The 27,727-nt window shown below is 32.7% G+C and overlaps 1 protein-coding gene across 1 annotated transcript in view; it reads left to right on the top strand.

Moving 5' to 3' along the window:
• lili (LMBR1-like protein lilipod) overlaps positions 1-25,079 on the top strand; it is a 77,222-nt gene extending 52,143 nt beyond the window's left edge. Inside the window, exons 3-9 of the mRNA XM_072535828.1 lie at positions 1,280-1,510; positions 6,211-6,279; positions 6,647-6,964; positions 8,216-8,370; positions 8,568-8,799; positions 10,394-10,550; positions 24,764-25,079. Coding sequence (XP_072391929.1) covers positions 1,280-1,510; positions 6,211-6,279; positions 6,647-6,964; positions 8,216-8,370; positions 8,568-8,799; positions 10,394-10,550; positions 24,764-24,851 — 1,250 coding nt within the window. The 3' untranslated portion in view covers positions 24,852-25,079. The remainder of the gene's footprint in view (positions 1-1,279; positions 1,511-6,210; positions 6,280-6,646; positions 6,965-8,215; positions 8,371-8,567; positions 8,800-10,393; positions 10,551-24,763) is intronic.
• The last annotated feature ends 2,648 nt before the right edge of the window (positions 25,080-27,727 follow it).

Below are 27,727 nucleotides of genomic sequence, written 5' to 3'. Positions count from 1 at the left end.
CGTAGTATAACAACAACATAGTCCTAATAATAAGTTATTGGCATCGTTTTAGTATTCTTCGAAAAATCTTAAAATTATTAAGTAAAACAAAATATTTGTTCTACTTAAAAATATTTATGAATACTTTTTGTCAAAAAAGAACTTATAATTATCGTGGTTTTTGAGATATTTTCTTTGTAGTAACGACGTACGTATTGAATAGTTTTAAAAGTGCTCAAACCTAATTTTCATATTGATATAAGTGGTATTGTGATACTTTTCCAAACATTACAAAACAAATTAATATTTAATGTAAATAAATAGAAACAAAACAAGAGTTAAAAAAGAATCTTTTTAAAAACAATTTGAGCCGCTTGTATGCGTCGTATAGAGATGTAAAATGGAATACTTAAACAAAAACAACACTTTATTCATTACTTATTAATATTAGTCAACACCGCAACTGTCAAATAAGTGTTACCAATTTATGCTAAAATATCACCTTCGTTCGATTACAGTTAAAGTGTGTTCCGAACAAATGTTCTTCATAAAAACGCTTTATAATGCATTTATACAAATTAAATGAAACATATTATTGTGTATTTCTTTAAGTTAACATTAATATAAATCTTTAAATATTATTTCTACGCGTATATAATAAAATATGTCTAGTGGCTGTAACGCCAGTGTACTCGGCAAAGTGATTCTAAAAAAGAACACACCTACCGCATAAATATTTCGTGTTGGTATCATGTGACCTCACGGGCTATGACGCGGATGACGTGCAACGGTAAGTAAATTAGATGAAGTATAGATAAATATAGGTGACCACTTAGATAATAACTAACATAGATTAAAATCTGTAAACCTTTTTATTGTCGAGATATAGATATGGCTAAGCTAGTTTTACCGTAAAGTTAGGTTCGCCATTGTTTCTCGGAAAGGGTTACAGCGATATAGTGTTTCTTAGCGTAAAACTTAAACAAGATATTAGCAATTAAGTAATTCCTTGCGGTTCACTATTCCAGTTTCATCGTTTTTGGCCGATATCTTGATTTTTCCAGTCATAAATAAATTAGCAAAAAATTATAGTGTTGGTCTGAATTCGCCCTTACAAAATGGATAAGCTAACTTTACAGACATGAAAAAAATAGACGAATTTTTGTGGATAAACAAATCAAAATGTAGTCGCTCTTTACCAAGTGTTCAGGACTCGGAAAAGAGTCACCAACAAAGTATTATATTACTTATTTACTACAATACTGCGTTTGCAATATACTAATATATTATCTAATTTCAGGTTTATGGAATTACGTGTTCCTGTTCTCTAATCTCTCTTTATTTATCGCCCTCCCTTTTGCCTACCTGTTCACCGAATCTGAAGGATTCTTCGGTCATCGTAAAGGACTGACGGCACGAGTGTACGAAACGTTCATCGTACTGAGTCTACTCGCACTCGTAGTCTTGGGCATGACCTATGTGATATCTGCACTTATCGATAAGGATAAATCTAGTATACAAACAATCTTAAGTAAGTATTTTTATAATATTATATTGATCAAGAAAAATTAAATTGCAGTGATTAAAGCTTTTTCAGTAAAAGTCAATGGAGTTATTGGTTTTGATGATGATTTTTTATCACGATACTGAATTATTCAAATCACCCTATTGCTTACACAGAAGAGTCGCGGGATTAATAATCGTGACACTTTACATTTAGAAATATAAATTAATATAAACAATAGTAGATATTTATAATTTGCTATATACATAATACATAATGTGTTCAATCACAAATTAATCCCTTAATTTGTAATCACACATTATTCTTAACTTCTTAATATTTTATAGTTTGACCGTGTATAATTGAAACATTGTGAAAACATATCGTGTAATATTTTAATAATAATTTCATTTACCTACAACGTAATAAATTGCCGAATAATATATTTTCCAATTGAACTTCTTAAGTGTTACGGCCTAGATTAAATTGTATCGTAAGCTCACAGTTCAAAGTTTGTTAGTATGATAGAAGCAATAACCTCTGTGCTGATGTATACATTATTTTTGAGATTATAAATTGGGGATTTGTCTATTGTAGAAAGTTACCTAACTAACATATATAGTGTATTTATTAGTAGCTGTCAATAAAACCAAAATTTTTACTCCACCACTTCAACGTTTTATTGTATTTATCATCGTCGATCGAGAAGAAGCGGACAAAGGGACATTACAAAACGATTCAATCCTTATAACTACGTTCGAATCTGTCCATTGGTCCTTCGAGCCGGATTTGAACCAGCGACAGGAATTATGTACGAGGGAATACTTAAACATTAAAAAGCAGACAATAGAGGAATTGTGGAATGACTTTGAAGATTAAAACACAGAAATTGAAGAAAAGAGTTCGAAAGATGATAAATATTTTACATCTAACTTTTACGAAAAAGTACAAAAAAGATATGAAGAAACGAAAAAGACTTTAGTCTTCGAAGTCTTCGACAAAAATTAGAGTAGTAGAAATTAGGATGGAAAAACTTCGATCCTTATAGCTACGTTCGAATCTGTCCATAATGTTTTGCATTATTTAAACCTAATCTCAATATTAAATAAGATTCAAAATACTATTCCTTATACACACCATATATTCCGTCCCAAGATATCCCAGGCTGCGACGTTATTGTTGATTTTCTCTGTTTAAATATAATTTAAATTATTAAATATTATATAATAAATATTATATAAAATAAATTATGTATTATTCAATGTTATTTGGTGAAATAGGAACAGAAATTTGTGCCCGAAAAAATCATTAGTTTGACGATAAATGCAAGAATGCAAAAAAAGAAAAACATGAAGCCTACAGAAAGATGCTTACCCGACGAACTAGAGAGAATTACCAAACAAAGAGAAGAGAAAAGGATACACAAAAGAAAAAAACCAAACTAGTTAAATAAGGAACTTAAATATATAGATAATTATATATTATATATAGATAATTTAATAAATCCCCTGGCTGCGATGATATCACGGGAGAGCTCCTTCAGAACATGGGAGACAAAGGATGTTACATAATGTGGAAACTTTGTAATAAAATTTGGAGATGCGGAAAGTGGCCCAGAGAATGGCGCACATCATTGTGCATACCAATCCATAAAAAAGGAACAACTACAAAGTGTAGTAATTATCGTACCATCTCACTGATTTCCCATCCAAGCAAAATATTACTAAGAATCATTAAACGCCGTTTGCAACAATACTAAGACAAACAAATTCCCCAAGAACAAGCAGGCTTTGTCAAAGGGAAGGGTACGAGAGAGCAAATCCTTAATATGCGGCAGCTCATAGAAAAGGCCCGCGAATTTAAAATTCCAATAATAATCTGTTTTCTAGACTACCAAAAGACTACCAAAAGGCATTTGATTGTGTGAAGTGGGAAGTTCTCTGGACAGTTCTTTATGAGATGGGAGTTCCAGATCATTTGGCAATATTAATTAAAAACTTATACGAAGATAACTCAGTTAAAATAAGAATTGAAAACCAGCAATCTGATACCTTCAAAACCAGCAGAGGTGTACGACAAGGGTGCATACTATCTCCAGACCTGTTCAATTTATATGGAGAATACATAATGAGGAACGCACTCGATGGATGGAGAGGCGGCATCTCCATTGCAGGAAAAAAGATCTCAAACTTAAGATTCGCAGACGATACAACACTGATAGCAACATCTGAAGAGGAGATGTCGAGACTGATAAAGAGAGTAGAAACCGAAAGCAACAAGTGTGGGCTCAAGATTAATAATCAGAAAACAAAAATCATGATTGTGGACCACGCGAATATCCTCCAAACAACAGGCGCCCTAAATCAATTCGAGAAAGTAGACGAGTTCACGTATCTAGGATCTTCCTTAAGCAATGCAGCCTCCTCCCATACGGAAATTCGCAGAAGAATAGGGATGGCCAAGAACGCGATGAGTCGACTGTCAAAAATATGGAAGGACCGCTCTTTATCCAAAAAACTCAAAATGAGACTGGTACGGACACTCATTTTTTCAATCTTCAGTTACGGTGCCGAAACATGGACAATAAAATCAGAGGATAGGAAAAGGATTGACGCATTCGAAATGTGGTGCTGGAGACGAATGCTACGCGTCTCGTGGACGGAGCACAGATCCAATCAGTCGATTCTCGAAGAGCTAAACATTCAGACCAGACTCTCCTCTCAGTGTCTTGCAAATGTTTTAAAGTTTTTTGGCCACATTGCGAGAAGAGACAATGACAACTTAGAAAGACTAATTGTGTGCGGAAACGTAGAAGGACGTAGAGGCAGAGGACGCTCACCTATCCGATGGTCAGATCAAGTACAAAAAGCCACTGGAGAGACGTTTTCCGAGTCCATGAGAGCAGCTCAAAATCGCAAGAGATGGAGAGAATTGACAGCCCGCATTGTAGGAAATCACAATCCTCAGCAATGAGGAAACGACAAGAGAGAGAGAGAAAATATATAGAAAACTTGAACAGAGAGAAAGAATTCAGAGCATTCTATAAGAAGGTTAACACCAACAGAAAAAAATTCACGGCAACCACAAAACAATCCAGAAGTGAGAATGGCGACCTATTAACAACAAGGAAAGATGTATTGAATAGATGGGTGGAATACTTTAACCACGAATATAGGGGATGAAGAAGAAAACCTGGAAGACAAAAGAGACTAGGTAAGGGGAACCGACGAGAGGGAAGGGGAACTACCAACGATTCTTGAAGTTAAAGATGCAGTTGCATTGGAATATTGGAATACTTTGCACCATTCACAAAAAAGGAGATATCTTCGAATGCTCTAACCACAGAGGAATTACGCTGCTAAATGCAGCGTATAAAATATTTTCCACAGTACTGTCACCGTATGACACCATATGCAGAACGGATGGTAGGAAAATACCAGGCTGGTTTCAGAGGTGGTAAATCGACAATTCATCAGATTGCAAACCCTGAAACAAATTTTAGAAAAAACACTGGAATATGGCATTTATACTCGTCACATATTTATAGGCTACAAAGCAGCCTACGACTCTGTGAATAGAAGAGAAATGTTTAAAGCAATGAAAGAGCTAGGAATACCAAATCAGTTGGTAAATTTAAGAAAACTAACTCTTAAAAAAGTTGAATGTAGGGTACGAATTCAGGGGGAACTGTCTGAACTTTTTAAAACAAATAACGGGCTGTGCTAGGGAGACCCTTTCTCCTGTAGTGTACTATACTGTTTAATCTGGCTCTGGAAAAAGTAATACGTATGTCACAAATCACAACTATTGATTCAATATATAATAAATCAGTGCAAACGCTTGCCTATGCTGATGATATCAATATTGTTGCTAGAACGTAAAACGCTGTACGAGAGCATTAAAAGAATCAGCTACAAAAATGGGATTAATAATAAACACCAACAAAACGAAGTATATGAAAATAAGCATGCAACCACAATAAATTCTACGGCCACTTGTTATAGAAAACGACGTCATCGAAGCAGTGAACGAATTTGTATACCTGGGAGCGCTCCTTAACACTGAAAATAATACTACCGCAGAATTTGCACGGTCAACAGATGCTATTTTGGGCTCAATCTCCTCCTTAAATCATATGGTTTATAAACCATGTTATGTTTCGAAAGAAAAGTACTAAAGGCGAATGAATGGAGCAGTTGATGACAATGGAGTGTGGAGAAGACGATACAACTTCGGACCTTATAGAATATACCATGAACCAGATATCGTAAAACATATTAAGATAGGACGTCTGAGGTGGATAGGACATGTAATGGATGGAATAAAATGACCCAGCTAGAAAAACGCTCCTTGATAGACCCATTGGTCAGAGAATAAAAGGAAGAACCAGAACAAGGTTCCTTGATAACATGGATGAGTACACGAGAAATATGAGAATACGTGCTTGACGGAGAAGGGCGATGGATAGGGACGACTGGAGAGAAATTCTTGAGGAGGCTGAGACCCACGCAAGGTTGTAAAGCCAGAATGATGATGATGATGACTATTATTTATTTTAAAATAGTTTTATATACAGATAGTTTAATCCAAATTGCAATAAAATAATACTTTAATTTTCATTCACGTTCAGTATTTGGCTAATAAATTCCTGACACAACTTTCAGATACACTTTATATATTTTATGGTAATATTTATATGTTTATAATTATTTTTTTTTATATTTTAGGCCTTTGGACTTATTACCTGCCATTTTTATATTCCTGCATATCATTTTTTGGGGTCTTGATGCTTTTAGGTAAGTTGTTTTTTTTTGTTTAATACATAAATTTGATAATAATCTTTCTATGTAGTAATTTTCTAAGCAAGAGTAGAACAATAGCTGGCAATTAGTATTGGACGTTACTGTCCCCTCTACTAGAAACAATTGTAGAGAATATGCAGAAAGCCGTCCAAAGGCAGAACATAAAAAAAGTCTGTAAAGTTGTAAATTTTCTTCCAACGTAGAAGTTCGGCAGCAGTAGAGGCCTACTTTGCAGAACAAGATAAATAATTTTATAGCACTTCCTATAAACCTCGAAAATAATGTGCCATTTAAGGTCTGCATACCTTGATAAACTGTATTTCATGTACAAATTTTATAATATTTTTTTTTCTATTTGCAGTATGTACCCCGTTAGGATTCGTAAGACTTTTCGACGTAGTCGGCCAGTTTCTCGTCAAACCCCAGTTTCTTCGCGATCTCAACGAAGAATATTTCTCGTGCGCCTTAGAAGAAGAGTGTCTTCGCAGACGCTTCAAACAAGCTCAAAAAACCGGTAAGTCCTACGTGGATCCGGCGCCCATGTCCATCGGCTTAGAAGGGCCTATCAAAGACGCCGACTACCATTTGCCTGAAAATTTGTTGAGATTGAGAAACGGAGAGTTGCAGTTTGGACTCGCTAAAAGACTGAGTGAAATCGAGAAGAGGAGACAAATTTTAGGTAAGAAATTCGTTTATTATTTGAGCTGTTCAGAGGCATGTAGAGGCTTATAGAACGCTAACGCTTAACAAAAAGTGTCGAATGTCGAAGTGTCGTAATTCAGACGGTGTCGGAAGCTAAAAAGTACTGTAACCCGGTTAATATTTGTATTTGTTTATCGTATGGCACTTGACACATTTATATTTACATATATTTTGTATAAAACATTTATTTATTTTATCGTATGGCATACAATAAGAACTCATATTTAAAAAGCAATATAAAACATTACATGGAGTATTACAAACGAACATCTAATGCATTAATATAGTCTAAAACATTTTCGGTCGCATTCAGGAACTCGTCAAAAACTCCAGGGAACCGTCTTCGGGGGCATTCTTCAACAATGTGACGGACGGTCTGTCGTTGCGCACCACAGTCACACTCCGGAGTAAGGGCTTTTCCCCATTTATGTAAGCTGTCAGCACATCTACCGCTTCTTGTTCTTATTCTGTTTAGCGTTGTCCATGTACTCCGGGTCAGTTCAAAGCCTGGCGGTTTCTGATCGATACAGGCCATTTGCTGTGCTTCCTGTGGTGAGTCGCGCTCCCATTGTCTTCTCCAAGCGTTGGTGAGGTCGAAATGTTCCTGATGTAAGGAGGTGGCTCTTAACATGACAGGATATCTGGAGCGCAGTCTGTTCATTTCGATATCACGCCTATTATGGTGGATGGGTAGTTGATGGTTAGACTGGATTTTTCGATATTCTCTGAGAAGGGAGTGACTTCTTCGTAGTTTAGGCGGTGGAATGTGACTCAGGATGGGAAGCCAATAGTTGGGTGTTGGTCTAATTGTACCTGAAATCATTCGCATTGTCTGGTTTAATTGGGTGTCAATAATCTTCGTGTGTTTGCTATTGAGCCATACTGGGGAAGCATATTCAGCTGTCGAGTATACAAGTCCGATAGCAGATGATCTGAGTACGGAGTCTTATGTATAAAACATAATACATATGCTTACAAAAGAACATCTAATTTATTTATATAGTCTATCGACTCTTGAGTTGCCGTTACGAAATCCTCTGACCTGCCATTATAGGATCTTGTGGGACATTATTCTTTGATGTGACAGACGGTTTCGGATGACCGGGATTTTGGAAATATCTAATGCGGCCTAAAATTTTTGGTATATGTGATGTTATTATTGCTTTAATTTGTTAAATTTCTTTATTTACATTTAATCTGTAATTGTTCTTTTTCTTGTCTTTTTCAGATAAACAGAGACACACTTCTTCTTTTCGAAGAAACGTCGTTTATCCAATAGCTATGCTACTTCTTCTCAGTTTAACGGTGATAGCTGTGCTACTAGTAGTACAAAACACATTATCGCTGCTTATAGGCATTAAAGCTTTACCAATCAGCTCGAAGGTAAGAGTATACATTTTTGATATTTTTCCCATTTATCCTTCAACATTTTTGCTCAATAATAAGTAGATAGATTCAATAATAAGTATTTAGATGTATCAAAATTTACAAAATTAAAAGTTTTGTTGAGCATATGAATCTCAAAAAATTATGGAACTGCATTTTTAACGTAAAAATTCAATACCCTGTTTTGTTTTTAGCAATTTACTCTAGGAGTAAGTTCCTTATCGAAGCTGGGACTGTTCGGAGCCTCATTAGAAATAGTATTGATCGTTTACCTAATCGTCACTTCGTCCATCGGGCTGTACACTGCGCCGTGCATGAAGAGAATAAGACCAAAGCCTAGGAGTACCCCGTTTAGCATCGTGATAGGCAACTGCGCCCTACTAGTTATTATCAGTTCAGCTTTACCATTGTTATCGAAAATATTAGGTAAGTATAAAGACTCACTTACTCACTATCTAACTATTAACCGAATAAGTTAATATACATTTTTGAAATCAAATAAATACAGTCTGCTTGTACTGAAACCTGTCGCGACATCAATCTCATTCTTACCGGATGCTTCATTTCGTGTGTTTTCCGTGAGCAGTTCGGTTCGATAGAGTTTTTAGATATATTAATACATAGTCATCATCATCATCATTGGCTTTTACAACTCTTCGTGAGTTTTTGCCGCGTTTACTATTGCCTTCCATTAATTCCGATACTGTGCTATTATTTCCCATGGCCTTACTTCCATCTTCTCCAGGTCTTCCCTAACTGCGTCTTTCCAACTTTTTCTAGGCCTTCCTGTCGATCTTCTACCATCTGGTCTTTCCCAAAACACATTGCTAATCAATCTGTCGTCATCACTCCGTACCACGTGGCCTGCCCATCTTAATCTATTGGCTTTTATGTATCTTACGATGTTTCCTTTCCCGAAGAGAGTCTCTATTTCATTGTTGTATCTGCTCCTCCATTCATTTGTCACGCTGTCCCTACAAGGACCATATATAATTCGCAGGATTTTGCGTTCCCATACTAATAGCTTATATTAATACATAGTGCCAAACTTTTATTTAATTCGTTTAGAAAGTTTAGTTCAATAGCGAGCACAAGTTCAAAACGAAAGCACAAAAGATAAATGGGATATTATTAAAAGATGCGAGTGTGGTGAAACTCCGACTGCAATTATCTAGATTCTATGATATCGGACGAGTGTACCACATGAAAAACGAAAGACAAAATCGAAAAATTTATGAAATCTGTAGAGAATGATTCTAAGGACAAGAAAACCCTTAAAATGAGTGAATTTCCTGATGTTAAAGAAGCTCTGCACATCTGGTTTAAGCAACAACGAAGCAGAAAAGCTCCTATTTCAGGTGACATTTTAAAAAATAAATCTCGAGTTTTTTTATCAGAAATTAACAAATAAAAATGATTTTCGTGCTAGTCAAGGTTGGTTCGAAAACGTCAAAAAACTGTACGGAATACGATTTTTGCAGATAAGTGGAGAGAAGTTGAGTGCAGCTGAGTCTGAGATATCTGAATTTATGCAGAATTTGAGCAAAAAAATCACCGAATTAGACCAATTCCTGAACAACTTTATAATGCTAATGAAACCGGTCTAAACTGGTGGCAACTTCCAATAAAGACATTTTGTCACTTCAACGAAAAAAAGTTTTTGGTAGAAAACTTCAGAAAGAACGTTTCAATCTCATGGTATGCGCGAATGCATCAGGATCCCATAAATTGGAATTGCTAAAAAGTGCCTTCAAAAATGTTAAAATTGAGAAGCTACCAATCACGTAAAATGTAGCAAAGCTGTGGCAAATCATTATTCATTATTATTATTATTCAAATCCAGAAAAGATTTTCTTTAATTGAGATTTTTTGGTATTTGGCATTCTGGAATTTTCCAGAAAATTCTTTAAGCAATTTTAAATGCAAATTACCTCAAACAAGCTAACGTTTTAAAACGGTTTCCGATTCAAGCGCAGTGTTAATTTAACGAGTGAACTCGTCTAATACTTTTCAATTTCAGGTATAACAAATTTCGATCTTCTGGGCGACTTCGGAAGCATCGAGTGGCTAGGCAACTTCAAGATAGTCCTCTTGTATAACATCCTCTTCGCCACAGCGTCTACACTCTGTGTCGTCAACAAGTTCACAGCCAAAGTCCGTCGAGAGCTCTACAACCGGTTAGTTGAGAACTATCTGTTTCTTGCTAACTGCGTCTCATTCATTAACTAATACCGTCTGTGTGACAAATAAACGTTGTAGACGGGACTCTTTTAGTAAAATTGTTGGTGTAGAGGTGTAAAAACGTACTATACAAACGCTTGATTTTATTTAAACAGGCATATACAGTAGGAACGTAAATGAACGTTACATTTATATTTATTATCGTCAGGTAAATATTTTATTCCTATTTTTTTTTATAGATTGCCTAATTCAATTCAACTTTTGGTGTAACCCTCGTGTACTTCATGTCATTTTAACGTTGGTAGAATTATTGTGACACAGCAAAGCCTGTTTTTTACTTTTATAGTAAACAAAAGAGTAGGATTCAAAGCAATAACCCCTTCACGTTTAAGGTGAGTCTTCAATATCTTACAAAAATCCACTTGTTATTTTGTATTCAATAGTATCGCGTATTTTTTTTATTCTTTACTTGTTTTTTGAATAAACTTTTTACAGTTTTATATCCATATGTTTTTGGAATATTTTTTAAGTATATGCTTTAGTAATTTATAATTATTTTTATTTTGTATAAAACTGTTCTTTCCTTTGGAAATGTGAACTATAGAAAGTTTATTCAAAAACAAGTAAAGAATAAAAAAATCTGAAAGTATTTACCAAAAAGAACAAGAGAATTTTTGTAAGATAATATTGAAGCTTTACCTCAAGAGTGAAGGCTTATTACGTCGAAGAATTAGAATGGAAACATCTATTTTTAAATTCTAGTATATAGGCACAGTGTCAACAATTCTACCAACGGTAAAATGACGAGTATACAAGGGTTATATGAAAAGTATGAAATGGAAATTAAATGAAGCTACTAGAAAATCGAAATAGAGACATAATAATTAAAAGGATATTCAGTTATAAGACAATTTGAGCATCCACTATTTTTAGTAGAAAAATAGCAAAATCCTCAGAAAAAGATTTACAGAATAAACGTGACCCAAAGGCTAATATGATGTATGCTACGATTCCTCCGTCTATGGAGACACCTTCATTCCTTTGGTGGTATATTTTTACTTACTCAGATTCCGATAGTTTAACAACTTTCTGTGATAGTATCGATGTGTCAAATAACCAAGCCAGAAATTATAATACGAATGAAAATTCAGCGCCTTTATATTATGTTCCGTTTCTCTATCGTTCCACTTTTCATCACCCATGCCTTGTCCACTCGATGAGCGACACAAGTATCCAGTGCGCGCGCAACTATTGCCATGGTGTCGATGCGCGCGCAGCGCCTATTGGCGTGAATCATCGCACATGGAAGAGGTGGAATTGACGAAAAATTAGATATGGACGCAAAATGTTATAAAGCAATTCATTCGTATTTTATTTTCTTGACGGTTTGCACACTTCTATGCTACTACAACTAATCTAAAACCAGTACGTTGCTCCAGTCTCGCTAAAACAAGGGAAGAATTTTGAAGAGAGAAAAAAATCGAATTTTGCTTGTTTATTTGAGAGTTTACTACATTATTTGTCCAGAAAAGTGTGGCCCGTCAACTTTTTATGTCTCTATGGATCCATTGTAAGAGACATTTCAGTCTATTGCGTTCTCAAAAGGCAAATGTGAGGTGTAATGCATGGACACAACTCTCTTACCATTATTTATCCTATTTTTTTATATACTAATTCTCAGATTGCACCTTAATGTACTATTTTTCTATATTTTGTAAATTTACACGAATTTTTATATATTTTCATTCACATTTATATAAACAATTTTTATTAAAAGAGTCTCCCATTCGAGATCTTCTCGAAATGACTGATAGATACTAACATTAATAACCGAAGCAGTAGAAATTTTTCATAAACCACAAATTTTCCAACAAAAGCTTCAAGTGTTTGGTTGTGGTCTTATTAATATTCATTAATTGCTTTCATTTTCGCACCGTTTGTGAGTCAAGGCTTTTGTCGTAAGCACCGTTAGGTCGAGTGAAGTGTTCAATAGAGAAATGCCTAAAAAGCCACGATAATGTGACGTCATGATCACATATTTAAGGTTAGGTCATTCGCGATTCTAAAAAACCTTGCGGAACAGTTAGGTAAAAAATCTATTATTTCTTTCTGGAAAAACTGTGTTTCTCTTACTAGAATAATCTTTTGAAAAATCTGAAAGATTTAAAATTATTTTCTTAATATTTTTTCCGTTTGATTTTAGTTAATAATTACAGTTGACTTAACAAACTGACCTCGTGACGTCACAAACAACGTGGCATGTACTATTAGTTTGAGTATAGTTCACTATTAAACATTTCACTACAGAGTTGAGCCAATATTTAATTTAAAAAAAAACGTTTTTTATAATATAAACAAGATATGTCTATAAGTATCTCTATATTTAATAAGTGTATGTAAATATTATTAAAGTGTATTGCAGAAAGAAGAGTTTTTTGTTTAAGATTTGGATTTTGACGAATTGAAAACCGAAATTGACGAAAATTGATTTTTGACGAAAATTTCAAATAGTTAGTGATGATCTTCTTTGTTTAGGTTTTAATTGAACATTACGCACATATGCGTCATGCACACGGCTACATCTGTACCTACGACGCATCTGTACGTCAGAATTTTTGAATGTGTTAATAAAGTGTTCAGATTTACCATTGCTACTGAAACCTATTAAAGTCTAATCAAAATTATTACTGCTAAAAAGAAGAATTTTTGCTGACAAGTTTTGGTTACTGGCAAATTTTTAATCAAAATCTCTTAAAGGTGACTAATTTCTGACGGGAAGTTGGAAATAGTTGGTGATGTTCCCCTTTGTTCAGATTTTAAATCTGGCGCACTTATGCGTCAGGTACATGGCTATATCAGAACCAAACGCATCGGTGCGTCATAACCATTGATTATGTCAAGAATCAGTTACAAACTATACAGAATGTTCACTAAATATTGGTCAAAGAATTTAAACCCACATGGGAATCTGAAAGTTCAACGTGTAGCCTAGGAAAAAGTGCAAAAAATTATAATATATTTATAATTAGGCCACAAAAAATTACAGTAACAAAAATAACACACTTAGTTTTTGCTTAAAGTTTGTTTGGTTGTTATATCTAAAATATATTACATTTTTCTTATAAATACAGAAAATTTCACTTAAAAGCCGCAGAAAATAATGCAAAATTCTGATACAATTACGCAACAGACAACTACACTAACAAAACAACAGTTTCAGTTTTATATGTTGCTCTTTGTTCAAATCTTAATTGAATATGACGCACATGTGCGTCATGTACCTGGCTATATTCGAAACTATAACGCATTGGTGCGTCATAACCATTGATTGTGTCAAGAATCAGTTACAAACTATACAGAATGTTCACTAAATATTGGTCAAAGAATTGAAACCCACGTGGGAATCTGAAAGTTCAACGTGTAGCCTAGAAAAAAGTTCAAAACATTATGATATATTTACAATTACGCCATAAAAAATTACACTAGAAAAATAACACAGTCAGTTTTTACTTAAAGTTTGTTTGGTTGTGATATCTAAAATATATTACATTTTTCTAATAAATACAGAAAATTTCACTTAGAAACCGCAGAAAATATGCAAAGTTGTGATATAATTACGCAACAGAAAATTACACTAACAAAACAACAGTTTCGAATTTATATGTTGCTATTTGTTCAAATGTTAATTGAATGTGACGCACATGTGCGTCATAACCATTAATTATGTCAAGAATCAGTTACAAACTATACAGAAATAATACTGCGTACCATTAAAGCCATTAACTTCCGTTAAAATCGTATGACTCGTTATGAAATCAAAATGAATAAAAAATGGAACTTTAATTTCGAACTATTACCTTGACTGTCTATTTGAACCTGACGATGACTGGTCAAAAATCAAGTGCCTTCCACTGGTAACAAATAGCATACAACTTTGATTTGGATGTCAGCTCACCATACCTCAGCTGTACATCTAGGCTTCAAGTTTAATACTTATATTCAGTTATTTTTGATGCGAGATACTTTGAGACATATCAAACCTTATTTAAGAGTAAATATATTTTTTTATTTATTTATTTTGCCGTGTTTAGTCGAAGAACGATTCATTTATTTCATGTTTTCTCACTCTGTAAATGAATAAGACTGATATATTCCATGTTGAACTGTTACATGTGATGTAAACAAATGAAAGAGAGTGTCTTAAACCATTTTCGTTGCGTGTAGTAATATCTATAAAGCTTTTCCTAGTCTTTTTTAATAAATTATCATCGTACTATGGTGTAGTTGAAACATGACAATCCTATTAACTGAAAAGAAGCGTGGTTTAAGCTCTCTTGGAATTGTTTTTTTATATTATTGTTATTGGTAATTTTGAATTTATTATCTTTGATACATTTATCCTTTTAGAATAATATTGTGTGTAGTGTTATAGTAAGTTACCGGGTGGTTTTTATTTATTTAACACAATAGAGAGTTGATTTTTTCTTCGATATGGTATTTAATTTATTAGAATTTAGTATTCATTTAACAAATGGTATTTAGAGTTTACTTGATTGATAAATCAAAATAGAATCTAGTTTTACGTTCTCAAGTAATAATTTTTTTATTTTCTATTTGTTATAACTGGAAAAAAATTTAAACGCTACAGAAAAACGGCATATATTAATGTATTACTCAGCAAACGATCACATTAAAAAACAGCAGTTTTAGGTTTTTATTTAATTCATTTTCAATTAATTGGTTATAAAATGTGTCAACATATTTAATTTCATACAAATAGAAAAAAAAAACTGCAGAAAAAGTGCCATAAATTAATACAACTAAAGGTCAAGACAAAAATTACACTAAGAAAAGTAATAATTTCAATGTTTGTTTACAGTTTTCAAAATTATTGTTTTGACAAATTTGTCTAATATATTATATTTTTCGTAAAAATAACAAATTTCGCTTGCAAACTACAAAAAAGGGTCCAAATTTGCGATATAAATATACAGCAAATAATTACACAAAATGACAGTGGTACCTGTGTTTTATTTAAAGCTATTTTCAACTATTATATTGTCAAATTGTATTGAATTTCATCTTCTTCTTTACTTGCCATCTCCGCGACGGAGATTGGCAATCATCATGGCTATTCTGATCTTAGATGCTGCCGCTCTGAATAGCTCGATTGATGTGCATCCGTAGCATTCCCTCAAGTTACGCAACCATGAGATTCTTCTCCTACCTACACTACTCTTGCCCTGGATTTTTTCTTGTATAATTAATTGAAGTATGTTGTATCTTTCATTACGCATAACATGCCACAGGTATTGCAGCTTTCGTGTCTTGATGGTTTCCAATATGTCCATTCTTTTGTTGATTCTTCTCATGACTTCGTTGTTTGTTACATGCTCGGGCCATGATATCTTCATGGTTTTTCTATACACCCACAGTTCAAATGTTTCCAACTTTTTAGTAGTCGATGCGTTAAGTGTCCATGCTTCTATCCCATAAAGCAGAGTCGAGAAAATATAACACTTTGTCAGCCTAACTCTCAAGTCTAATCTCAGTTCTCTTGCACAAAGTACCTTTCTCGTTTTATTGAAGTTTGCTCGTGCTTTCCCTATTCGAACTTTGATTTCTTTGGAGTAATCGTTTGTGTGATTAATTATTGTGCCAAGATAATTGTAGTTTTTAACTTGTTCTAAAGTTTTACCGTTAATTGTCAGGCTTTCATCATTAAAAGAGTTGTGTTATGGTTTCTTTTTTGCAGCCCTGCCATTTCTTTAACCTTTTTATGTAGGTTGAATAGGTCGTATTTGTTCTGAAGATCTTTTATCTCTTTACATTTTTCCTCATAGTAAGTTTGTTTTGCCTCTCGTTATTTCATTGTTAATGATTTTGAAATTGTGACTGTCTTTGTTCTTGGCTTGTCTTCTTTGGTCCACCCTGCCGAGTATTTCGTTGGTCATCCAGCTGTCTCCCTTTCTTATCGGTTCTTTTAATATCTCTTTACACTAACAAAATTAATAATTTGAACAGATATTTTCAGTTTTTAAAATACCTAACCTAAAAAACTACAAGAAAAATGCAAAATTGTGATGTACCTAGGCACAGTAAACAATTACACTACGAAAAACATCAGTTTTAATTTTTATTTAAAGATTTTACTTTTATTTGGTTATAAAATATGTTCAGAATATTCCATTTCATATAAATACAAATAAAATTACTTAAAGATTGCAGAAAAAAATCCAAAATTTGATATAATTAAGCAGGAAAAATTACACTAAGAAAAATAATAATTTGAACGTTTATTTTCAGTTTTTAAAATAGCTAACCTAAAAAATATTTAAAAAGTTGTTTGTGTAATGGGTTCATTTATCAAAGAGTTTTCCACGGTCTTGACAACATATTTTCATAGTTTCTTGCAATGATCTACACTTCTTTTTTTTCTTCCTTTCTTACTCGATGTCCTTTAATTTTCCGTACTATATATCTTGATATATTCATCCCTTTCGTTATTTTATAAACTGTTGTTTTTGTTTTAAATCCTAGACTGTTATTCCTTCACACTGTATCTCTTAATGCACCTGCAGTGGTTGCTGCTTTTCTGACTTGGTGGGCTATTTCTTTATAGATGTCTCGCTGGCTTGTTATATCCATTCCCGAATAATTGACATAATTTGGTGTATTATTTTTCTTTATTACTTTACATCTGATTTGTTCTTTGAAGTAAGTTATACATTCCGTTTTATCTGTTGATATTGTCATCTGGTATTATTTTGCTGCTTTGTTAAATGTGTATAGTAGATCATTACTTGTGAGCAACATAATATTTTACCTTAGTTAGGGAGCTAACCTTATCTCGGAATCCTCTTGCTTTATCCGGGCTTGGGACCGGTAATGGTGATAATGTGTTATGAGCTACTCAATCCATCCTCGCCATGGGCGGTGTTTGATCTACAATTAATGAGGTAAATTACTGTTCAAGGAACACTTTAACCACTTCTATTGGACTTAAGTCTGGATTGTACGGTGGGTATTTTATAGAAAACTATAATAAACGTATATTATTCCGTAACTTCTTCAATTTTAAATGAATCTAATCTTAAGCTGTTCTTACATGTTAATTAGTTGATTGTATATATCGAACTATCGAAGAAAACATCTACTTTGTCTATAAGAACCACTCCGTATATAGAATTCATTTTACCATTCTGTAGAGAGTGTATCTCTACCTTAAATTATTTATTAAAGATTACGTTTAATTTTTATAAACACTCTATATAAAGTGTAATAAAAAGACTGGTTAAACAGTGAACTATTATTGAAATACTGCGATTTTTGTTAACTTCAAAACTGTGTTCTTACTTAAGTATAAGTTAAGTCTAAAAACAAGAGGTTTAAGTATACAGTGAAACTATTTTTAATACCATTATACAGGGTGATTCGTCAATAATAATTACTATTTTACTTGTCACACACATAATATTTACACAAAATATTAATGTTTGATTAATCATTGAGTGTCTTATTTTCATCTTTCTCACAAGTAGAAAAATAAACGTGTTTTTCAAACAATGTGTTCTCCATGACTCCACCCACTTCAATATATCGTTGTAGTTCAGTCCACTATTTGTGTAAATCCCCCACTTTACTGATTTCACATATACGTTCATTAAAGGGCACAACAAGCTGCTTGGGATCGATATTAAGTGCAATTTCTCAAGATAAAGGGGAAATGCTAGAATGAATAGAACACTTATTTCCAAAAAATGGACCGACCCCAAAATATAGTATGTACCTAGATGGATACAATTTAATAAGATATAGAAGAATAAAAGAAAGAAGTAATGGAAGTCCTATGGCCAAAAATGAACATAAAACAACATGTTGGTTGGACCAAGATATATGTAAATTTGTTAAGATAAGAATAAATGGAATATAGTATGAAAAACGTATATGTCCAAAGATGGACCAAAACAGAGGAAAGTTTGTCAAAATTGAACAAAAAATAAATGATGGATGGATCAAACGTGAACCTCAAAACAACACCAAGGATAGTTGGACCAAGAAAAAGGCAAATTTCTAAAAGTACTTAGGGTAAGAGAACGAATAAAAGAGAAGTGCGAAGTGTGGATTATGTAAAAATGGGCCCCAAACAACATGGAACCAATGTGTATGCAAAGTCAAAAAAGAGAAGTTGGAGAAAAAATAGAAACCCCTTTTCAGTGAATTGCAGCAGTAAAAGAATTGAAAATTTTCTAAAATACTGAGAAATGAGCGAAGAAAGAGAATGTGTTATATTGAAAGATTGATCTGAAAAACATACTCGATTAAGTGGTTGCAATTTAACCAGATGGACAAAAAATTGAGGGGTTTTGTCCAAAAGTGGATCTCGAATCAACATGCTATTCCAAGGTGGATATATGTTTGTCAAGATAATGTTAAATGGAAGGGATCGTGAAGAGTGTTTATCAAAAATGGACCAAAATAGATCCAAGTTTGTCAAAATAGTCAAAATTGAAGAAATAATGGTGTCTTCGAAAAATGCGGACGGAAAAAAAACAAAATCAAGGATCGTTGGACCAAGGACATTATGTGTTTTTCAAAGTAGTGAAGAATGAAATGAACGACTAGGAGAGCAGTGTGAGAAAGAGTAGGAAACAACATAATAGACTAACATGAGTGGAAATTTGTGAAGACAAGAAGTTGGAGAAAGAAGGCAAAGCATTTTCCAAACATGGACTCAAGCAACATGTTGGATGAAAAAAAAATTGCAACCTTCTCAAAATTAGAAGAGAAAATAGTAAAATAATCTAAAGTTTTATATAGAGATATGGACTCCAAAAAACATACTGTACCAAAATCGTTGTATATGTGCCAAGATAAAGGGAAACGTGAAAAATAATGCCTAAGAGGGACCTTATACAAAATATTGCACCAAGAAGGATGTAAAATAAAACATGGAAAGCCTTTTCCAAAAATTAACCTCAAACAATATGCTAATTCAAGAGGAATCACAACATGCTGGACCAATATGGATCCAAATTAACAAAATTTTCAGAAATTTTAAAAAGAATGGAAAAGTTTTTCCCAACATGTACTTCAAGCAAGAGGCTGGCTCAAGTAAAATATTGAGCAATATTGTCGAAATATGGAGCTTGCAAGAAACAAACTACGTTAAGATGGAAGAAAATTTATCAAGATAAAAGGAAAATGGGAGAGATTCTTAAAGGATTTTGTTTAAAGATGAATATCAAACAAGGCCAACATGTCGGATGGATGTAAATTTGTCAAAACAGGAAAGTATTTGAAAAGAGAATGATAGGTCTTTTTCTAGTATGGACCTTAAACAACAGAGTGGATCAAAAAATGGAAAGTTTTCAAAATATTGGAAATGGAAACAAGAATGGGAGTCATATCGAAAGATAGATCTTAAACAATATTCTGGCGTGCAATTGATGTCATTTACAAACAGAGAGGCAAATAGGCTTTTGTCAAAAAAAATGAAGCTTGAAACAACATGGTTGTCTAATATATTTGTTAAAAATAGCATAATTGGAAAAATAATGGAAGGAATCTTTCAAACACGTATTCTTAAACACATGTATCGATGAAAATGTAAATTTATCCGGTGCATATGAGGCTAAAATATAATGACTTTCAACAGCTTCTGTTTGTCCTAAAATTTATCGATTTTACTACAAATTTCGCTGCAACACGTTTAATGCCTAAAATATCCAATAAAAATTGGTTGACATGTGGCAACCGATATGCTGAGATCCTCAAAGACGCTTGGAATAGTGATTCGACGATTTTCCATAATAATTTTGTTCACTTACAACACTTTTATGGGTTGTTGACGTGCTTGTGATACTTACACACATTTTGTTGCTCATAGTTTACTCATAATTACCAAATGCCACAGTTAAAAGTACGTACGAGTACTTAATTTTATTTTTTACCTAATTTAATACAGATTCTTTGATCCACCTTTTGTTTTTGGTTGCACAACCAAAAACAAAAAGTGGATTAAAGAGTACATAGAACATATTATGTCAAAAACAAACTAAAACTTCAAAATGGCTGATAATGTCAACATATATGTTGGAGACATGCATATCAACATAAAAAAACATCGAAAATGAAATGTACCTACCTAGCGCAAAATTTAAAACAGTCGACTTTTCTGAGAAATCTCGAATATATGAACAATATTGATTTTTTTTGGATAAAATCAATAAAGGATTTTAATAGATCACTGAAACTTTTTTGAGTACCTGTTTGAACAGTTTTAAGTTTCCTCAAATCGCTGTTTTTAGCCTGATCTAAAATTTGACCTACATTTTTGATACATACAGTATATAGAGAAATTAATTTAAATTCTGGTCCTAAAATTTTCACATGTGTTGAAAATTGCATTCTTATGTATATCACTTATCGTGATAAAACTGATAGTTGGCTTAACTTTTTATAAAAATATGTACTTCATTAAAAAAGTAGCTTGTCGTTATCGTTAAAAAATTTACTGTGTAATACTCTTGTATAATTAAAATTAAAATATTGCTACGATATTTATCAATAAACACGAGTTTGTCAATGAATATTTTTATTTCATACACAAAAGGTCAATATTCTTAAGCATTTATAATTTTTAAATCATTTTATTTGAGAGCCATAATTCTAAATAATTACAGTAAATTCGAATGCCTTAAACGTTTATAGTTAAATTAATTTCCAATGTTTGAACCCCCCAAATTGGAGGACCACGATTTCTTGGTCAGAGTTTTCTCCATTAGCTCAAACGTTCCAGTTTTTTGGCGGCGGAAACTCGCCATATTCTATGCCATCTATTGCCCAGGGGTTACGACGAGGACGGATTGGAAGTAGGATTTATCTGTACGTTCTGTCGAACTGTGGACATTTCTCCCAAGTTTTATCGCAATCAAGGCTTCAACAATATTTTTTTTAATTTTAATTAACTTAAATGTGTGGTGTTATAATAAAAAAACGGATGTGGCAGTCCAGTGGGACTGCCGGTAGAAGTTATACTTCTATACACGCGTTCGCCGTTAAAAATTTATATAGGAGTCAATCTGCACAATCATTACATATGTAATGCTATAGGTAAGAGAGAGCAGAAAGAGAAAAAGAATTAGTTATATAGGTATATGGTGCATCGTTTGCTGTATATAAACATTTGACCTGTAATAGGAGTATAGTAAATGAAGGATTGTATCAATATTTTAATCAAAATGTATATTTTTATTTTTATATATGTATAAAAGGAGTTGAATGCAAAAAAAAATTTACACATACTCTGCAGTAAAATTCATTGTTTATTTTGTTATTAATATAAAAATTACAATACAATAAATACACTGCATTATAATTCAATATAATAATACAATATAAATTAAAATGTAATATTCATAAATATTTAAAACTGCCAATATACATATAACTTACTTTACGAAGATAAAAATAAAAAACCAACAACTCGGATTATGTTGTAAATTTTCATTTTATTTTAAAATTCATGTTTTTTGCGTATATTACATATATTTAATAAGATTAACGTGAGGTTTTTAAATATTTCAAAAATAAAAAAGGAAATTCATAATTGGGATTCGAACTCGCAACCACCAGCGTATGAACCAAACACGTAAAGGATTTGCCAATTAGACATGACACTAACGGATTTCAAAATTGACAGTTCTCGGTAAAACAGTGATTATTTTGAAATACAAAAGCCTAAAATAATTATAAACGTTTTATTTTAAATAATACAAAACATATCACATAAATAATAATATTAATACATATTATAATATATGTAATATTATATATATATATATATATATATATATATATATATATATATAATATATATATATATATATATATATATATATATATATATATACAATATTATATAAATATATAAATTATATAAAATTAAATACAAAAGGAAGATTTTTATTCTCGAGAGAGGAAGAGAGAGAAAATATATCTTCTGTCTCTCTCTTACTCATTATCTTACATATGTAATGGTTTCACAGATTCACTCTCATGCAAATTACCAACGACGACCGTGCGTATAGAAGTATAACTTCAAAAATATTAACAATTCAGTAACAAGCAGACATAAAATTTCATTGACCCCATCAGGTACATTGGCTCTATAAGAAGTATTCACTTCTGTCGGTACTACTTAAGTGTCGCCCACATAAGATACTGCCTTAACATCTTGTCCAAATTTCAATAAAACCAACTGTAAGTCTTTTCTTTTATATTTTTTACTTATTAATGTCAAAAACTGTATTCTACTGTTTCTTATAACATGACCAAGGTACCTATAAAAATTTTCTCTTTTGAATGTTAGAAATCAACTAGCTTTCTTTATTAAGTTTTGAAGGATCTGCTCATTGCGAACATGAGCTATCCAGGTTAGTTTCAAGACTCCTCTATAAATCTTCTAAAAAATCTTTAGAAAACTGAGAAAGTAGCAAGAACGAAACGTAAGCGTTAATTAATGTAAAGTTTTGGTATAATTTATTTGAAGGCCTGATTGATCTCCTGAATTACCTAGTTTGTAAGTTTTTGAAGAGTTTCCGGGTTGTCAGAAGTAATCGCAATGTCATCTGCATCCCATAGATCTTTATTTGATGCCTTTATTGATCTACAATTTTCGACAATTCGTTCAGCCGTTTCCTCTGTAATTTCGCAGAGTTTTCTCATTGTTCTGTTCACTTTACCCGTTTTACTGATATGTTACCTAAAGGGGTTGTATCCAGTGGGAACACTTGTTCAAACTGGACTGTGGTCATGAAACACAAAGCTCAGAGCATGTTTGGGTGGGAGCAGGTTTTCGCTTGCCACAAAGCTGCACTAAATTCCTTTGTTCATTTTGAACATCCTGCATTATGCGCTTTTTTGGTACACCACAGAATGGTCCTGGTACGATAAAATAAGTACAATCTTGGTACCAGCATTTCCTACCAGCTCTGGCACTAACACCAAAGTTACTTTGTTGTTTACCTTGTTAATAAGTTGGTCGTTCTTCGCTATTCATTAGACTTTTAGCACTAAAGACTTTAATTTTGACTATATAAGCGAAGTAGAAAAAGGTATTAACAATCTACATTAAATTATTTAGTGTTTGTAACAGAGGGGTCGGTTTTGGGGGATTTCAATATATACCCCACTAACAGGCCTAGCAGTAGAAACTTTTAAGGCCTATAATCATACATATATCAGGTATTGTATAAAAAATAAATCAAGATATGCTAGCATGTAGGTTATGTCCATTATTTTCTACAGTATAAAAAAAGTTATCAAAAAAAAATTATTTTCCAACTTACATATCAGTACAAAAATTAAGAAAATCCAGTAGCACACCAATCCTCTAGACTCTGGAGTAAACAATCCTTATTGGTGGAATAACTGTTGAGCTCTTACTGATTATTGGTTTAATTGTTTTTTAACAATTTTTTTATCACTTTAATTTTGTCTTCTTGTTCTGCTAAATCACATTCTGAGGGAATTATTCAATCATTAAATATGGTAGTTGATTTCGCCATAAATGAGGCTAAATCAACTACTATATTTATTTTAATGGGAATAATGGACAATATTAATTAAAGTCACTTTACAGTTAAAGTTTACATTTACCCCTCGGAAATTGTTATAAAAATACCATTTATTTAATTAAAATTGTAGATTATTCTTATTAACTTAGTAGTGTTATTCTGAGGCATTTTAAATTAATTACTATTTAAATGGGAATAAGCCACAATTAAAGGTTAAAATATTAAAAGAACGATTTCCGAAGTGGAAATAGAAACGTCAATAAACGTATTTTAACCTTTAATTCTGGCTTATTCCCATTTAAATAGTAATTAACTTAGTAGTGATTATAAACATTTCACAAAAAAATATTTTCAGGACCGTGGTAGGAAATTATTCGTGTGTTTTTCAACAAACAATTTAGAGTATTACACAGTCGGCTAATTGTCATCGAAAAATTGCTCTGTACAAAAAGCTGTACATTTTTTAAAACTGTACTAATAATAATGTTGTAGGCTTAAATATAGACATAGCATAAAGGAGATCAGTGCCTTTCTGTTATCATTTGCAGCTTACTACATGTCATCATCAAAGGTGTGGTACTTTTTGTCATTTTACAAAAAATATATGTTGTGTGTTTTTGATTATACAGATTTCTGACTTTCTTGGACATCAAAACTGAAGTGAACACTGTGTCTGTTCCTAACACTCCACGGTCATCTATCCACAAGTATGAATAAAATATATATTATAGATTTTTTACAGTAAGTGGTAATATATGTTGAAAATGTTCAAAAATCAACTGAACCTGTATGTAATATTTATTATATATTATGTTTAATATACCAATTTATTTCGTATGATTTTAATTTGCTCAATATTACACATTGTCATATATCTAGTCTAAGTTGTATTCTTATTTGTAATATGTTCCGCATTGTAAGATACGTAATAAATCTACTCTTAAATTTTGTGTTTTATTCCTGCTTTAATTTGTCCTAAAGTAATAATACAGAAATGGAAGCAGGGGGGTTGAATATATCATTGGTTTGATATTGAATCTGACCATAATTCGGTGGTTGGATAACTTGGCATAAGACCCGAAAAATGTCAAAAGACAAACAAGGTAAAATATTCAGAAACTAAGAGAACCAGTATCAGAAGGGAACACAATACGGGTGCTAGATCTATGCTGTATAAAACTCTTAAAATGTTTATTCAAAAGCGCATTTTTTGCCTTGGCACCCACAAAAAAATCCTGACCACGTCACTGTACGAGAAAATAAAGGCATGTGGTGCTACATCTTCTTCTTCCTTCTTGTATGTAGGCTTTAAAGCCTATTTCTTCTTCAATATTAGCCTCCGAAATTATTTAAATTTCGTTTATGTTAATATAGGTCTAATTGCTGCTTTATAGATTCTTGTTTTTGTGTCTTGTCTTAGGTGTTTGTTCTTCCAGATTGTGTCATTAAGAGATCCCGCCGCTTTATTTGCTTTTAAGCTTTGTTGTCGTACTTCTTCTTCAACATCTCCGTAACTAGTTATATCTAGTCCCAGATATCTAAACCTTGCTTCCTGCTTTATTATTTTCCCATAAATTTCGATTTTACATCGTAGTGGGTATTTAGATGTCATACATTTGGTTTCTTCTGCTGATATTATCATATTATATTTCTTGGCTGTTGTATTGAAGATGTGTGTTAATCTTTGGAGCTCGTCTTCTGTCTCGGCTATTAATGCGGCGTCGTTTGCATAACATAATATTTGGATTTCTTTGTTCTACTGAGAAAGAGTAATGCAGGCCAAAAAGGTTAAATACTTGGGAGTAATGTTGGACTTCTTCTTTTAGTACCCTATTTGATTATCAAACGTTGGCGATCATGTTGGCAATAGTAACTATGTCCACTCTCACAAAAAAAAAAAGTCTGGAATGCCTGCAGCCAATTGTATCAAGAACAACAGAAGTAAGTAAAAATAGGTTAACACCAGGAAAATTATGGTTAACCAACAACCGGTATCAGAAATCAGCAACTTTTACTATTTGAGTGCAAATTTAAACGAACAGTGGGAACACTCGACGGAAATTAAGACAAGGATCAAGAAGGCAAGATCATTTACTTGTTTACAAGTTCGTTTACTAAAATACTAGGTATTGTCAGTTCTTCTATATGGAGTGGAGTCATGGACCTCGCCATAACCTATGAAAATGGTTTAACTTGGCCACTACAGGACTTTTAGAGCAACAGTCAATAAAATCAAAATAGCCATGTTAGTGTTTAACATCCGTAACGGATGAGTAACGGTTTTTTAATTTTCCTTTTAAATCTAGCTAAGGAAATGCCCAAAATTTCTATACCACTACCATTCACATCTTTTAACGTTCTTTCAACTGGCGTATGTAATGCATTAGTATTGTAAAATTGTTAATGTAAAGATTGGATTGAATTTTAAATTTCTAGAGGGAATATCTCCTAAACGAAATTGTATCAAATAGTTCAGGGCAACGTGTTCATTATGTAACTATATTCAAACTTGTTTAACCTATATAGTGAATACATAAGCTGGATTTATAGTTTGACGGACTGTAGACGTAGACGCACTGCAGACGTAACAAACGGACTGTAAATATTATCAAAGAATATAGACGCTTATCGTCTTAAGCGTCTATCTTCTTTGATATTATTTCAATTTATAAATCGACGGAGTGGAATTTTTTCGCATGAGTAGAAACAGTGGCTAGAGTTGGTGACCATGATGCTATAATATTCTTTTATTATTTATTACTATTATTTTATAAATTCTTAACGTTCATTGTAACAAATAATCAACAAAATCAAAATTCGATTATGTTGATAAACAACTTTACAAAATGGTGGGTGGGCCAGACAGTTCACTTTGATTGACAGCACAAAATTTTTCCTTTTGATTGGCCAGACGCAAGTAACGCACTGTAAAAGATGAAAGTTAGCCAACTCTTCCGTTGCAGTGCGTTTCACTTACGTTCCGTCATGCGTTTACGTTCATTTATAAATAAGAGTACATAAAATTCTATGTTGATCTTTTTCCAGTGCGTCTACGTTTACAGTGCGTCAAACTATAAATCCAGCTATAATGGGAATTGTTCTAGATGAATGTATAGGAGGCATTTTCGTAGGTGAAGTCAAGGTGTCCAATCTTCGCTTCACTGATATCACATAGTTTATAGTCCAAAGTGAGGAAGAGCTTACATTAATACTCCACAAAGACTTGGTGAGGAACAGGGACTACGAATTAGTAAAAACAAAACAAAAGTAAAGATTATCAAAAGAACCAACAACAGCAAGAACAAAAATTGAGAACATTGCTGGATATACAGCAGTTGAAAGTTTCATTAATGTCGACTGAAGTTTCATTAAAATTAATGAAAAAAGAATGCCAGACACCACGGTTTCCAGACCCTAAACAATAAACACAGATTTTCAGTGTTCCAAGCACAGATTAATTAAGAAATAATTTTTGTATTTCGTGTCTAAGTTCAATCAATGTGTCAATGTCACTTGTCGCAAGAAAGAAGGACCACAGTATATACCACAAATAGTAGTGTAAGTGGAATGGAACAAGTGTGGAGAGTGAATTG

This window comes from Diabrotica undecimpunctata, chromosome 6, assembly GCF_040954645.1.
Source record: "Diabrotica undecimpunctata isolate CICGRU chromosome 6, icDiaUnde3, whole genome shotgun sequence".
NCBI classification, from domain to species: Eukaryota; Metazoa; Arthropoda; class Insecta; order Coleoptera; family Chrysomelidae; genus Diabrotica; species Diabrotica undecimpunctata.
This window is presented reverse-complemented; position numbering and strand designations above follow the sequence as displayed.